This window comes from Callionymus lyra, chromosome 14, assembly GCF_982586985.1.
Source record: "Callionymus lyra chromosome 14, fCalLyr1.hap1.1, whole genome shotgun sequence".
In the NCBI taxonomy this organism is placed as follows: domain Eukaryota; kingdom Metazoa; phylum Chordata; class Actinopteri; order Syngnathiformes; family Callionymidae; genus Callionymus; species Callionymus lyra.
Genome location: NC_141831.1, coordinates 4557256 through 4574717, shown reverse-complemented (window position 1 = coordinate 4574717; position 17462 = coordinate 4557256). Strand labels below are relative to the sequence as shown.

Sequence of the window (17462 nt, the reverse complement as noted above, 5' to 3'; positions counted from 1 at the left end):
ACACACACACACACACACTTTCCACCGCAGAGACTTCGCTACACACTGCAGGTACACACACACACACACACTTTCCACCGCAGAGACTTCGCTACACACTGCAGGTACACACACACACTTTCCACCGCAGAGACTTCGCTACACACTGCAGGTACACACACACACACACACACACTTTCCACCGCAGAGACTTCACTACACACTGCAGGTACACACACACACACACACTTTCCACCGCAGAGACTTCGCTACACACTGCAGGTACACACACACACACACTTTCCACCGCAGAGACTTCGCTACACACTGCAGGTACACACACACACACACTTTCCACCGCAGAGACTTCGCTACACACTGCAGGTACACACACACACTTTCCACCGCAGAGACTTCGCTACACACTGCAGGTACACACACACACACACACACTTTCCACCGCAGAGACTTCGCTACACACTGCAGGTACACACACACACACACACACACTTTCCACCGCAGAGACTTCGCTACACACTGCAGGTACACACACACACACACACACTTTCCACCGCAGAGACTTCGCTACACACTGCAGGTACACACACACACACACACTTTCCACCGTAGAGACTTCGCTACACACTGCAGGTACACACACACACACACTTTCCACCGCAGAGACTTCGCTACACACTGCAGGTACACACACACACACACACACTTTCCACCGCAGAGACTTCGCTACACACTGCAGGTACACACACACACACTTTCCACCGCAGAGACTTCGCTACACACTGCAGGTACACACACACACACACACTTTCCACCGTAGAGACTTCGCTACACACTGCAGGTACACACACACTCACACACACTTTCCACCGCAGAGTCTTCGCTACACACTGCAGGTACACACACACACACACACTTTCCACCGCAGAGACTTCGCTACACACTGCAGGTACACACACACACACACACACTTTCCACCGCAGAGACTTCGCTACACACTGCAGGTACACACACACACACACACACTTTCAACCGCAGAGACTTCGCTACACACTGCAGGTACACACACACACACACACTTTCCACCGCAGAGACTTCGCTACACACTGCAGGTACACACACACACACACACACTTTCCACCGCAGAGACTTCGCTACACACTGCAGGTACACACACACTTTCCACCGCAGAGACTTCGCTACACACTGCAGGTACACACACACACACACACACTTTCCACCGCAGAGACTTTGCTACACACTGCAGGTACACACACACACACACACACTTTCCACCGCAGAGACTTCGCTACACACTGCAGGTACACACACACACACACACACTTTCCACCGCAGAGACTTCGCTACACACTGCAGGTACACACACACACACACACACACTTTCCACCGCAGAGACTTCGCTACACACTGCAGGTACACACACACACACACTTTCCACCGCAGAGACTTCGCTACACACTGCAGGTACACACACACACACACTTTCCACCGCAGAGACTTCGCTACACACTGCAGGTACACACACACACACACTTTCCACCGCAGAGACTTCGCTACACACTGCAGGTACACACACACACACACACACACTTTCCACCGCAGAGACTTCGCTACACACTGCAGGTACACACACACACACACACACACACTTTCCACCGCAGAGACTTCGCTACACACTGCAGGTACACACACACACACACACACACACACTTTCCACCGCAGAGACTTTGCTACACACTGCAGGTACACACACACACACACACACTTTCCACCGCAGAGACTTCGCTACACACTGCAGGTACACACACACACACACACACTTTCCACCGCAGAGACTTTGCTACACACTGCAGGTACACACACACACACACACACTTTCCACCGCAGAGACTTTGCTACACACTGCAGGTACACACACACACACACACTTTCCACCGCAGAGACTTCGCTACACACTGCAGGTACACACACACACACACTTTCCACCGCAGAGACTTCGCTACACACTGCAGGTACACACACACACACACTTTCCACCGCAGATATTTTGCTACACACTGCAGGTACACACACACACACTTTCCACCGCAGAGACTTTGCTACACACTGCAGGTACACACACACACACACTTTCCACCGCAGAGACTTCGCTACACACTGCAGGTACACACACACACACACACACTGTGTGCACACACTTTCCACCGCAGAGACTTCGCTACACACTGCAGGTACACACACACACACACACACACTTTCCACCGCAGAGACTTCGCTACACACTGCAGGTACACACACACACACACACACACTTTCCACCGCAGAGAGTTTGCTACACACTGCAGGTACACGCACACACACACTTTCCACCGCAGAGACTTCGCTACACACTGCAGGTACACACACACACACACTTTCCACCGCAGAGACGTTGCTACACACTGCAGGTACACACACACACACACACAATTTCCACCGCAGAGACTTCGCTACACACTGCAGGTACACACACACACACACACACACACTTTCCACCACAGAGACTTCGCTACACACTGCAGGTACACACACACACACACACACTTTCCACCACAGAGACTTCGCTACACACTGCAGGTACACACACACACACACACACTTTCCACCGCAGAGACTTCGCTACACACTGCAGGTACACACACACACACACACACTTTCCACCGCAGAGACTTCGCTACACACTGCAGGTACACACACACACACACACACTTTCCACCGCAGAGACTTCGCTACACACTGCAGGTACACACACACACTTTCCACCGCAGAGACTTCGCTACACACTGCAGGTACACACACACACACACTTTCCACCGCAGAGACTTCGCTACACACTGCAGGTACACACACACACACACACACTTTCCACCGCAGAGACTTCGCTACACACTGCAGGTACACACACACACACACACACTTTCCACCGCAGAGACTTCGCTACACACTGCAGGTACACACACACACACACACACACACACACTTTCCACCGCAGAGACTTCGCTACACACTGCAGGTACACACACACACACACACTTTCCACCGCAGAGACTTCGCTACACACTGCAGGTACACACACACACACACACACACACACACTTTCCACCGCAGAGACTTCGCTACACACTGCAGGTACACACACACACACACACACTTTCCACCGCAGAGACTTCGCTACACACTGCAGGTACACACACACACTTTCCACCGCAGAGACTTCGCTACACACTGCAGGTACACAAACACACACACACTTTCCACCGCAGAGACTTCGCTACAAACTGCAGGTACACACACACACACACTTTCCACCGTAGAGACTTCGCTACACACTGCAGGTACACACACACACACACTTTCCACCGTAGAGACTTCGCTACACACTGCAGGTACACACACACACACACTTTCCACCGCAGAGACTTCGCTACACACTGCAGGTACACACACACACACACTTTCCACCGTAGAGACTTCACTACACACTGCAGGTACACACACACACTTTCCACCGCAGAGACTTCGCTACACACTGCAGGTACACACACACACACACTTTCCACCGTAGAGACTTCGCTTCACACTGCAGGTACACACACACACACACACACACACACACACACACACACACACACACACTTTCCACCGCAGAGACTTTGCTACACACTGCAGGTACACACACACACACACTTTCCACCGCAGAGACTTCGCTACACACTGCAGGTACACACACACACACACACTTTCCACCGTAGAGACTTCGCTACACACTGCAGGTACACACACACACACACTTTCCACCGTAGAGACTTCGCTACACACTGCAGGTACACACACACACACACTTTCCACCGCAGAGACTTCGCTACACACTGCAGGTACACACACACACACACTTTCCACCGTAGAGACTTCGCTACACACTGCAGGTACACACACACACACACACTTTCCACCGCAGAGACTTCGCTACACACTGCAGGTACACACACACACACACTTTCCACCGTAGAGACTTCGCTACAGACTGCAGGTACACACACACACTTTCCACCGCAGAGACTTCGCTACACACTGCAGGTACACACACACACACACTTTCCACCGTAGAGACTTCGCTTCACACTGCAGGTACACACACACACACACACACACACACACACACACACACACACACACACACACTTTCCACCGCAGAGACTTTGCTACACACTGCAGGTACACACACACACACACACTTTCCACCGCAGAGACTTCGCTACACACTGCAGGTACACACACACACACACACTTTCCACCGTAGAGACTTCGCTACACACTGCAGGTACACACACACACACACACACACTTTCCACCGTAGAGACTTCGCTACACACTGCAGGTACACACACACACACACTTTCCACCGTAGAGACTTCGCTACACACTGCAGGTACACACACACACACACTTTCCACCGCAGAGACTTCGCTACACACTGCAGGTATACACACACACACACACACTTTCCACCGCAGAGACTTCGCTACACACTGCAGGTACACACACACACACACACACTGCAGGTACGCACACACACACACACATACACACTGCAGGTACACACTGCAGGTACACACACACACACACTGCAGGTACACACACACACACACACACACATACACACTGCAGGTACACACTGCAGGTACACACACACACACACACACTGCAGGTACACACACACACACACTGCAGTTCACACACACACTGTCGTGGTTCATTCATCATTTGTGTTATAGTTGTATGTAACTGAAGGATTGTTGTAACTTGTCATGTATGATAATAGATAATGTTGTGTGTTGATCAGGAACGTTCACAGCGACATCCACACCTGTGTGAGCGGGTGGTTCCAGCTCAGGTGTCCTCTGGCGTACCTGGGATGTACCTTCACTCAGAGCAGGTTCCAGCCCTCGACTCATGAAGCCTCCGTCACCTACGAGTGAGCATCCTACCTCTGACACCACTCGTCACATGAGTGAAGAACAGCTGGTTTTCATAGATAGAAGGATGGATGATAGATGGACCGATGGATAAAAGATGATGGATGGATACATTGATGGATGGATGGATGGATAGATGGATATGATGGATGGATGGATGGATGGATGGATGGATGGATGGATGGATGGATGGATGGATGGATGGATGGATGGATGGATGGATGGATGGATGGATGGATGGATGGATGGATACATGAATGGATGGATGGATGGATACATGGATGGATGGATGGATGGATGGATGGATATGATGGAGGATAGGTAGATGGATGGATGGATGGATGGAGGGATGGAGGGATATGGTGGATATGATGGATGGATGGATAGATAGATGGATGGAGGATAGGTAGATAGATAGATGGATGGATATGATGGATGGAGGGATAGATGGATGATGGATACATGGATGGATGGATATGATGGATGGATGGAGGGATAGATGGATGGATGGATGGAGGATAGGTAGATGGATGGATGGAGGGATATGGTGGATATGATGGATGGATGGATAGATAGATGGATGGAGGATAGGTAGATGGATGGATGGATGGAGGGATATGGTGGATATGATGGATGGATGGATAGATAGATGGATGGAGGATAGGTAGATAGATAGATGGATGGATATGATGGATGGAGGGATAGATGGATGATGGATACATGGATGGATGGATATGATGGATGGATGGATGGATGGATGGATGGATGGATGGATATTGTGGATATGATGGATGGATTTTATTGGATTTAATTATAAAGATTAGAATTTAAAGTTAAATATTGTAAACGACAAAAATATTTGAATACGTCGAAATCAAATATGTTTTAATTAGTTTTTTAAATTCAATATAAACAGGTCGTATAATAGTCACCAGACAAAACCAACAGAGCACCGAGTTATTGGATGGTTGAGTCACGTGATCGTCTGTGTGTCGCATCATTGGCCGACAGTTTGATCAGTGTCTCTGTGCTCTGTTGGTTTGGTCTGGAGACTCTATTACACCAGCATGTTTCAACTATAAGTTAACAATTAAAATATCAAACTCATGTGTAAAAAAAACACTTTTATCAATTATTTTAGTTCAATTTTAGTTGAATTGTTTAAAAATGAAATCAAAGCTTAAAAAACATTTGAATCAAAATAAAAGTTTTAAACATTAAATTCTGTCTCACTGATGGTTCTGGTCCAACAGTCGTGAGCTCAGGTGTTTCAACCTGAGACCCCGAGGACACCAGGACCGGTCCAGTGGCTCCCAGACGGACCTCCTCAGCTCGCTGCCCTTCGAGGTCCTGTGTCACGTGACCCGGTTCCTGGACAGTCTGTCCCTGTCCCAGCTGGCCCTGGTGTCCCGGCTCCTGAGGCAGGTCTGCTGCACTCGGCTGCAGGACCGAGGGATGGTGACGCTGAGCTGGGAGAGGAGGGCGTCCAAGTGGACCGCCACACCGGTGAGTTCAGGACCGGGACTCCCTGGTCCGGCTGTCGCTCACCTGCGCCTCCGTCCCACAGGTGTGGTCCTTCAGTCGTCTCTTCTCGCCCGTGGACTCCTGGCGTCTGAGGGACGTCCCTCACATCTCTGCTCACCTGAGACACTGTCCTCACTACGAGACGGTCCGGCTCAGTGACCCGCAGCCTCTGGTCAACATGACGCACGACCAGAACCAGAACCAGAACCAGACCAGTGGAACCAGAACCAGTCTGGTCCAACAGTTCAGCTGCTCTTGACTCGTATCAACACATGATTTTATTCAATCAAATCTTTGTTTTTATTGTGAATTAAATCGTGGTTTTCATGAAATCTTTCAAAATAAAATCATCTTTTATTTTGAAATGTTACTTCAAATGTTCGTGTCAACATAGATGAAGGATTAAAACATTATAATAATAATATTATCGTTACAATCAAGATGTTTGATACATAATTTATGTCAATCATTTTTTTTAAGAACCATTAAAACATTTAAAAATAATTATCATGTAGTTATGAAATAAAACTCATTGTCAAGTATGAGGGATCGATAAAGTTTTATCTATCTATATACATAATGTAATAACTATTATTATATTATTTATATCAATTATTTTAATGTATTTTTAAATAAAGTTTTTTTTTATAATTAACTTATTATTAAAATCTTAATAATTAAAACTAAGTAAAAAGATACCGAAGGAATAATATTGAAATAATTATATAATAAACTTATTATTTATATACATTTCAAAATAGAAGTTTTTTAAATAAATTATATTTCATAAAAAAAAACACACAAATTAACATTGGACTGGACGTTTTTTATTTAATTGTATTTAATTATTAATTAAAACTATTTCGAATAAAATCAAAATGATTTATAAACACAATAAAACACATTCATCTATAAATATTTCTTTATTTAATTATTTAAAGAAAATGTTTTTTCTATTAAAACAGAAATTTTCATTTTAGTTAAAAAAAGAAAAAATCAAATAAAGTATTTTCCTATGAAAACACAAATGTTTTTGAAGTTTTTTTTAGTTTTTCATTAAAGTTAAAACCTCATTAAAGAAACAATAAAACACGTTAAAATATAAATATAAAAAGTTACATTCATGTTGTTTCATTTATTTAAAAAAAACATTTTTGGAAAAATGTTTTAAAATGAAGCAAAAATAGTTTTAATAAAAATGACCATTAAAAAAAAAACACGAAAGAATAATAACACACATTGTCATATATATAAAAATTAACAAATTTACAAAATAAAACCCGCCAAATGACGAATTATTTCACTAATTTAGGTTTTATTTTCTTGAAAGTTAAAACATTTTGAAACGAACAATAAAAAATAAACATAAAAAAAACGTGATCTTATGATATTATTTATGAAAATACTTGAAAGAAAAAACACAATTCGATGTTTTAAAACGTTTCCTCGAAATCAAACCACGTGACGTGAATAGTTTCCGTTCATTCGTCAAAAGTACAAAGACGTCTAATTGAAGGACGAGGCCACGCCCCCTTCCTCCCCCTCTATGCTGCTCCTCTCTTCACTGACGGTGCAGCAGCTGAAGCTCCTCCGTGGATCCTCCGCTGCATCAGGACCAGAACCACCTTCGTCCAGGTCCTCACTCCACCCCCCCCCCCCCCTGGTCGGACCCTTTGGGTGGGTCCCTGTCGCGGGAGGACAAAGACCCGCGCCAGGCTTCATGACACGCCGCTGCAGCAGCGCCACGGTAAGGCCCCGGATGTAGAGAATGCTGCATCATTGGGGGGGTGTGATGCATGACCCCCCATGATGCAGCATCATGACCCCCCATGATGCAGCATCATGACCCCCCATGATGCTGCACCGCGGGGGGTCATGATGGCGCGTGTGTGTGTGCAGGGAGCCCGCAGGAGTCGCGCTCAACATGGACAGAAACGTGACGTTCCTGCGCCAGGAGCACCTGGTGCTGTTGGCCGGGCTGCAGGTGGAGATCACTCACCTGAGGAGGCGCTGTCACGGTCAGTGGTGGACACGCCCCCTTCCTCTCCAACGTGTCACTCACCTGTGTCTCTCTGCAGAGCTGAGCTGCGAGCTGGACTCCAGGTTTCCGGGCAGAACCACCGCAGGTGAGACTCTTTTTTTGGTGTTAAAATAATATTATAAAAATAAAACCTTTTTGAATCGAAATATTTTTTATACTTTTAGTCAAAATCAGAGCGAATTTAAAACATCAATATTTGTTTCCAGCTACAAGTGACGCCTGCTCACCACTAGGTGTCAGAGTTTCCGCTGTTATTTAAATATTATAAATAATATAAATATATATGTTTAGTTCAAAATACTCGTTTAAAGTATAACTAATGTGTGTGTGATGTGTGACTCTATTGTATCATCAGTGTGTGTGTGTTGTTGTGATGTGTGACTCTATTGTATCATCTGTGTGTGTGTGTGTTGTTGTGATGTGTGACTCTATTGTATCATCAGTGTGTGTGTGTTGTTGTTGTGATGTGTGACTCTATTGTATCATCAGTGTGTGTGTGTGTTGTTGTGATGTGTGACTCTATTGTATCATCAGTGTGTGTGTGTTGTTGTTGTGATTTGTGACTCTATTGTATCATCAGTGTGTGTGTGATGTGTGACTCTATTGTATCATCAGTGTGTGTGTGTGTTGTTGTGATGTGTGACTCTATTGTATCATCAGTGTGTGTGTTGTTGTTGTGATGTGTGACTCTATTGTATCATCTGTGTGTGTGTTGTTGTTGTGATGTGTGACTCTATTGTATCATCTGTGTGTGTGTGTTGTTGTGATGTGTGACTCTATTGTATCATCTGTGTGTGTGTTGTTGTGATGTGTGACTCTATTGTATCATCTGTGTGTGTGTGTTGTTGTGATGTGTGACTCTATTGTATCATCAGTGTGTGTGTGTTGTTGTTGTGATTTGTGACTATTGTATCATCTGTGTGTGTGTGTTGTTGTTGTGATGTGTGACTCTATTGTATCATCTGTGTGTGTGTGTTGTTGTGATGTGTGACTCTATTGTATCATCTGTGTGTGTGTGTTGTTGTGATGTGTGACTCTATTGTATCATCAGTGTGTGTGTGTTGTTGTTGTGATTTGTGACTCTATTGTATCATCAGTGTGTGTGTGTTGTTGTGATGTGTGACTCTATTGTATCATCAGTGTGTGTGTTGTTGTTGTGATGTGTGACTCTATTGTATCATCTGTGTGTGTGTTGTTGTTGTGATGTGTGACTCTATTGTATCATCTGTGTGTGTGTGTTGTTGTGATGTGTGACTCTATTGTATCATCTGTGTGTGTGTTGTTGTGATGTGTGACTCTATTGTATCATCTGTGTGTGTGTGTTGTTGTGATGTGTGACTCTATTGTATCATCAGTGTGTGTGTGTTGTTGTTGTGATTTGTGACTATTGTATCATCTGTGTGTGTGTGTTGTTGTTGTGATGTGTGACTCTATTGTATCATCTGTGTGTGTGTGTTGTTGTGATGTGTGACTCTATTGTATCATCTGTGTGTGTGTGTTGTTGTGATGTGTGACTCTATTGTATCATCAGTGTGTGTGTGTTGTTGTTGTGATTTGTGACTCTATTGTATCATCAGTGTGTGTGTGTTGTTGTGATGTGTGACTCTATTGTATCATCAGTGTGTGTGTGTTGTTGTTGTGTTGTGTGATGAAAGTAAGAACCAGAATTTTTAAATGATCCTGAAAGAAACTGGCAGCCAGTGAAGAGTTTGAAGGAGAAATGTGAGTTCTTCTACTAGAGCGGCTCAGAATTCTCATCCTTCTTGTTAAGACATGAAAACAAACTGTTACAATAGTCCAGACGAGAAGAAACAAACGCATGGATTACAAGCTCCAGATCATGTCAAAACTCAAAAACTCAAAACTGCGCCCAGAAAGGTAAGATGAGAACCATTCTAACACAGACCCAGACAGTCTTCATCCTCAGTCTTCTCAGCAGGATCTGGTGATCAACTGTGTCAAAGGCTGAGGAAAGATCCAAGAGAACCAGAACAGTGGATTTACCAGAGTCAGTCGACATCATGATGTCACTGGACACTTTCAGTACAGCTGTCTCCGTAGAGTGATGTTTACGGAAGCCAGACTGAAACTTCTCATGGATGTCGCTCTGATCCAGGAACAAAGACAGCTGCTCAGACACCACCTTCTCCAAGATCTTGAACAAGAAAGGGAGCTTAGAAATAGGCCTGAAATTACTGAGGTCAGTCGGGTCTAAGCCTGGTTTTTTGAGCAGAGGCTCCACAATGACATGTTTAAATGCATTGGGAAAAACCCCTGTGGAAAGGGAGAGGTTCACCATATTGGTAACCCAGGGGCCAATTACATCAAATACTTTGATAAAACGCCTACAAGGAAGGACGTCATCTGAGCAAGAGGATGGTTTCATCTTGTTCACTAGTGCCGAAATATCACCCAAAGATACAGCAGTGAAGGAGGACCAAGAGGAGGAGAGGGGCTCAGAGACAGTAGGCGTTCCAAACAAAGGGGGAGAGATTTTCTCTTTGATCAATTTAATTTTGTCAATGAAAAATCTCAACAATGCATTGCTGTCAGCTTCACAGAAGACAGGCGTGATTTGAGGAGCAGGAGACACGAGTGAATCGTGTCAAACAACACTTTAGTGTGTGTGTGTTGTTGTGATGTGTGACTCTATTGTTTCATCAGTGTGTGACATTAGAAAATGATTTTAAGCTCCGCCCCCCGGATTCCACTTTGTTGTTCTGGAGATTAACGCTTGTTGACCATAACCACACCCACTCTGCTGTGATTGGTCAAGCGTCATCAAGGGACCGAGGAACCGTTGTATAAACAAAGCGTGTCCTTCACTAACTATTATTTGTGTGTCTCAGAGGAAGAGGCGGAGTTGTCAGCTCGCTGTGAGGCAGCGGAGCGCCTCCTGGAGGATCAGCACGGCATGATGCTCGCCGCCCGCGGGGCGCTGCGTGCCGGCCGGGCGAGGGCGTCGGCGCTGGGACGCAGCCTCCGGGAGGAAGAGCGCCACTTCCTGGAGGAGCTGAAGCGTCGCAGCCACCAGATCACGCTGTTGAGTCGAGAGCTGCAGCGACAGAACCACACGACCTCCGACCTCTGTCACCAGCTGCACCTCGCTCGCCTGAAGCTCCTCCAGCGGAGCGCGGCGTCGGAGGACGTGGAGGAGGTTGAGGAAGAGGAGGATGAAGAAGAGGAGGACGAGGAGGGCGACAGCTGGCTCTTGTCTCCTCCTGCGCCGGCGTCTCCCGCGGAGAGCGAGGACGGTCGCAGGAGGGTCCTGAGGGAGCAGCGGGTCCGGGCCTGTGTCCCACTAGAGAGGGTCACGTCTCCGCAGGCGCCGCTGCCCATGCCGGACCCCGCCCTCTTCCTGGTGCCGCTCAGGTACCGCCTGCTGGGCTGGAACCAGCGAGCGCCGCAGGAGGAGGAGCAGGAGGAGCAGGAGGAGCAGGAGGAGGAGACGCCGGACGAGTGGGAGGACGTGGAGGAGGGCGGGGGGGTTCACAGGAGGGTGGACCTGGGGGCCGGAGAGGGAGAGACCGCCTTGTGATGAAGTCACGTGACCAGCTGGACTCAATCACATGACCAGCTCGACTCAGTCACATGATCATCTCGACTCAGTCACATGACCAGCTCGACTCAGTCACATGATCATCTCGACTCAGTCACATGACCAGCTCGACTCAGTCACATGATCATCTCGACTCAGTCACATGACCAGCTCGACTCAGTCACATGATCATCTCGACTCAGTCACATGATCATCTCGACTCAGTCACATGATCATCTCGACTCAGTCACATGATCATCTCGACTCAGTCACATGATCATCTCGACTCAGTCACATGACCAGCTCGACTCAGTCACATGACCAGCTCGACTCAGTCACATGATCATCTCGACTCAGTCACATGACCAGCTCGACTCAGTCACATGATCATCTCGACTCAGTCACATGATCATCTCGACTCAGTCACATGATCATCTCGACTCAGTCACATGACCAGCTCGACTCAGTCACATGATCATCTCGACTCAGTCACATGATCATCTCGACTCAGTCACATGATCATCTCGACTCAGTCACATGACCAGCTCGACTCAGTCACATGATCATCTCGACTCAGTCACATGATCATCTCGACTCAGTCACATGATCATCTCGACTCAGTCACATGATCATCTCGACTCAGTCACATGATCATCTCGACTCAGTCACATGATCATCTCGACTCAGTCACATGATCATCTCGACTCAATCACATGACCAGCTCGACTCAGTCACATGATCATCTCGACTCAGTCACATGATCATCTCGACTCAGTCACATGATCATCTCGACTCAGTCACATGATCATCTCGACTCAGTCACATGATCATCTCGACTCAGTCACATGACCAGCTCCACTCAGTCACATGACCAGCTCCTCTCAGCCACATGACCAGCTCCTCTCAGTCACATGACCAGCTCCTCTCAGTCACATGACCAGCTCCTCTCAGTCACATGACCAGCTCCACTCAGTCACATGACCAGCTCCTCTCAGTCACATGACCAGCTCGACTGTTAGTGTTTTAAAAACTCTCCGCTATGAACTTTTAATATAATTATCATGTAATAATAAGCTTTGGTCAGAATCTAACGAGTAATAACAACAAATACCAGCAGAACTTTTTCAAATGATGGTAAAAAACTAGTTTCTATTGTGTGATGATGCGTTCGAGGGATTTCTGTAAAAGTCTATCAGCGCCTTCAGAACCTGAATGTTGGATTTGTTTTGATTTTTTTATAATTGGAGTTTTTTATTATTAAAAAACAAATCAATTTTTACACAGGGAGACATCCTGAGACATCCTGATTCCAATAATTAATACTACATTTTCTAAATACTCTCAATACTCTTAATTTATAGTCTTTCATACCAATATAAAAATGTTGATATAATAGAGTCACCAGACGTTATCAACAGAGCACCGAGCTACTGGATGGATCAGTCATGTGATCGTCTTTGTGTCGCATGATTGGCTGAAAGTTTGATCCAGTAGCTCGTCGCTCTGTTGGTAATGTCTGGTGGTGAAACTATTATACCAACATTTATATTGAATTTAAAAGACTTTTAATGGAAAATTATTGAAATTTGTAATTGAATTTTTTTAAAGATTATCAAACCAAATGTATAAAAATAAAATTATTTATTTATTTTAATTAAATTGTAAACAAATTCAATCATTTCTATATTGAAAGGTTGAATTAGTTTATCATTTAATTCAAATAAATTACTAGAAATATTCTATTGCTTAAAAAACGAATTTTCAATAGAACTATTCAAAGTTTTAACAAAATGTTCAACATTCAATATTCTTATGACGCTGATACACTTTTCACAATTTCTGTTATCATTTTCAAAAACTTGTTTATCTACTTTTCTTTATCTGTACGTCGACCGTTGACTTTCCCTCGAATGAATTCTAGCATTTAACCTTTTTAGGATTAATAGGATTGTTTAGAACGACGGGATATTTACACCAACAGTGATTAACAAGCGTCTTTTTATTTTAACGTGGCTCGTCTCGAGTGAAGCTTTTTTTATACAACAATGACTCTGATGAAGGTATTTTCTATCATGTATTAAACTCATGCAATGATGGCAAACTCTCCAGCTGATTTATTACTATTATTATTATTTATCTCAGTGTAATGCTAAAGATTCGACTCCAGAAGGGCTCTTACGAAATAATGCTCTAAAAGTTGTTCTAAATATATAATTATTTCCGGTTGTATTTTATTGATCAATTAATTTGGGTTAATTGAAAAATATTGCATCACCATAAGATAATGTTAGTATTTCATAGTTTCCCGTTCGTTGAAAAACGCCTTTAAATTTTTTAGATAAATAACATTTTTCAAGTAAAGTATTTTATCGTTAGTGTTATCGAAGAGTATTTCTAATATATTTCAAATAATAATCAATGGATTTTTCTTTTATTTACATAATATGATTGTGTTCGTCCGCGGAACTTTCAAGGCGGAACGTTTCATTTAGTCTCTTGTTTCCACACGGACACTGCGACGCGTCCCTCTAAAGCACAGACGGCAGGCGAGGCGGAAATGGAAGTGTAAGTTTAATATTTACTTTTTATTTAATCATATTTAAGTAAACTAAACGTACAGGAATCTGTTATTCTTACTTGGGACATAGATACGTATTTACAAGTGTGAGAGCGAATCGTTTAAAACGAACTAAACGAACTAAATGCATGAAATAATGTAGGTTTAAAAACAACAATGTTGCATATTATTCTTATTATATATTGTTTGTATCGTAGATGAAAACGATTATATACGTATATGTTTGAACCACAGAGATAAAGACGCTGTTTTATAAATATATTTTATTATGATTTATCTTTTATCTCTTCAACCATGTGGAAGAATGATCTGTAATATTCTATTTGTTGTCTTTTAAAATATGTTTAATTGTGTTTCTTCTGCTATTTATTCCATGTTTGTCTCCAGGAAAAATGCAAACGCGGCGATGCTGAGCAACTACGAGGTACTTTCTTTTGATGTTGCTGTCAGCAGTGATGTGTCAATCATTAATCATTGATCATTGATTGATTATTGATCGTCTTCAGGTCTTCCAGCTGCTGACGGACCTGAAGGAGCAGAGGAAGGACAGCGGGAAGAAGAAGAACAGCGCAGGTCAACAGAATCTCAACACCATAATGTACGAGGTGAGTCAGTGTTTCGTCGTTGGTCCTCTTGAGACGTCTGTGCTGAACCCTCGGAACCTGGTCCTGGTTCAAGGACGTGATGCAAAACTGCGAGAGACGCAGTAAATTATTGGAAAACGACAAATTGGATCACAGTGTACGTCACAAAACTTTCTTTGACTTTTTCCTTTTTTTTAACATACATATAAAACATAAAACAAAACAAAATAAATTAAAAAACAAAACAATAATAATAAAAAAACAGAAGGAAAACAAAAGGAATACAAGAAGAAAAACAACACCCGCACCTCGTTCTCCTGGCATTCATAACGTCATCGATACAAAGTAACCTCTAGACAGGTTAGAATAATGAGTAATACTTTCAACCAGACGCAATAAATATTTGGTCTAATGGACATGAAGTGGAAACTCTTAAGGTATTGGATCAGAGATGCTCTGATCAGGTTTGATGCTGTTGATCACATGATCACATGATCACATGATCACATGACACTGAACATATTTCCATGTAGTTAAGATGAAGCTTCTCCATCTGAAACCAATGAAATCACCTTAAATAAGACATGAACATATTTTACTAAATAATAATAATAATATCAATAATATATTTTACTTGTATTGCACTACATTTGGTCAACAAATCTCAAAGTGCTACAGTTTCAGAACGGGATAAAAACATTTAAAACAAGATCAGGGTAAAAACAATAAAACCTTATTATTATTATTTTATTATTGTACTTTATTATTATATTATATATAAATTACTTTACTTGCTTCTCAAAGAGAAACGACACAAACTATTCAGTCAAAAGGACAAATTAATTAACAATTAAATGTACCTACTATAAGTAACACCATCTTTAACAAATAAATATTAAGGCTCTCAACAGAATACATAGTTTAAAAAGTCCAATAAAATAGACTTTATATCTCACAACATTGTCAACATTATATGACTTGGTAATAAAGGAAGTAAGTAAAGGAAGTAAATAAAGGATACAGTCAGTCGAAAACGTGTTTTATTCAAATAATGTATCATAATTTACTTTAAGTTACAGAGTAGTATTAATGCATTGATGGTTGGATTAAAATTACTTGTTTTAAAGTTTCTTGTCATTTATATATATTTATATATATGTATATATATATATATATATGTATATATGTATATATATTGCCTTGTTTGTAGAGTTCAAGACATTGAAAGCAGAAAAACAGACTTAATTCAGTCACTATACACGTCCGGTCACATGTACTGAGGCTCAAAGTGAGAGAAGAGTCGAGAACACGGAGATTTAAATCTGAGAAAGAAAGATTATCTTCTGTTACTTGTCGTCAAACTGCTGCTGCTGCTCGTCTCCTTCTCGACCTCTTCGTGTCCAAAGTTTGTTTTTTAAACGTGGATTTAAAGTCGTGCGTCGAAGTCCTTCAGCAAACCTCCTCCTGGAGCAGCACCGTTGTCGATATCTTATCCTTTCACCAACTCGACAGACCCTCAAGTATCTTTCCAACACGCCGTGCAGCCGCCAGAACCCCAAGATCGTCAAGGACTTCCTCGCCACCATGATGCCGCAGAAAATCACCAAGTCAGTGCAACGAAGGACGCCGTGTTTCGGACGACGTCGTCGTTTTCTGATCGAGATGTTTTTTTTATCCTCTCGCGTGAACCTCAGGGCGGAGAAACTCCAGCTGATGAACCACCGGCCGCAGACCGCCGTGGAGATCCAGCTGGTGAGTGTTGAGGTCTGACCACCATGACTTACAAGTGATGGTGGGACCGGGTCAGAAGGAAGAAGAGTCTGATGGTGTGGGTCGTGGTTCTGGTGGGTTCTCCTCAGATGGTGGAGGAGAGCGAGGAGAGACTCTCCGAGGAGCAGATCGAGGATCTGATCCAGACGGTGTCGGAGATTCTACCCGCAGACCCGGAGCAGGAAAACGCCGCGACGGCAGAACCAGACGCCGAAGCACCGTGAAGGTTCTTGTTCCTGCGATCGCATCGGACGTGTGGTTCCTTGTATGATGTGAATATAAAATAGTGTTTTTTGTTCTTCCTCTGATGGATTTGTTTTATAACTTATTTATTTTTGTCAATACAAACCATGACCGAACCTGTTGTTTGTTGATTGATGACGACGACGTAGAA

At 43.7% G+C, this 17462-nt stretch overlaps 3 protein-coding genes across 3 annotated transcripts in view; all 3 read left to right on the top strand.

The window, feature by feature from the left end:
- Positions 1–6816, top strand: part of LOC148065753 (F-box only protein 40-like) — a 27124-nt gene extending 20308 nt beyond the window's left edge. Inside the window, exons 10-12 of the mRNA XM_087808073.1 lie at positions 4901–5032; positions 6287–6539; positions 6601–6816. Coding sequence (XP_087664199.1) covers positions 4901–5032; positions 6287–6539; positions 6601–6816 — 601 coding nt within the window. The remainder of the gene's footprint in view (positions 1–4900; positions 5033–6286; positions 6540–6600) is intronic.
- Positions 6817–7601: 785 nt separating this feature from the next.
- On the top strand, positions 7602–12272 carry LOC148065752 (uncharacterized). The gene is made up of 4 exons (XM_087807639.1): positions 7602–8304; positions 8457–8575; positions 8636–8683; positions 11448–12272. Exons 2-4 carry the CDS (start codon positions 8482–8484, stop codon positions 12134–12136), a joined length of 831 nt encoding a protein of 276 aa, XP_087663765.1. The 5' UTR covers positions 7602–8304; positions 8457–8481; the 3' UTR covers positions 12137–12272.
- Positions 12273–14655: 2383 nt separating this feature from the next.
- crcp (calcitonin gene-related peptide-receptor component protein) lies at positions 14656–17420 on the top strand. Its single transcript, XM_087807367.1, has 6 exons — positions 14656–14701; positions 15102–15138; positions 15221–15319; positions 16811–16905; positions 16993–17050; positions 17158–17420. The coding sequence occupies exons 1-6, from the start codon at positions 14694–14696 to the stop codon at positions 17290–17292; spliced, it is 432 nt and encodes a 143-aa protein (XP_087663493.1). The 5' UTR covers positions 14656–14693; the 3' UTR covers positions 17293–17420.
- The last annotated feature ends 42 nt before the right edge of the window (positions 17421–17462 follow it).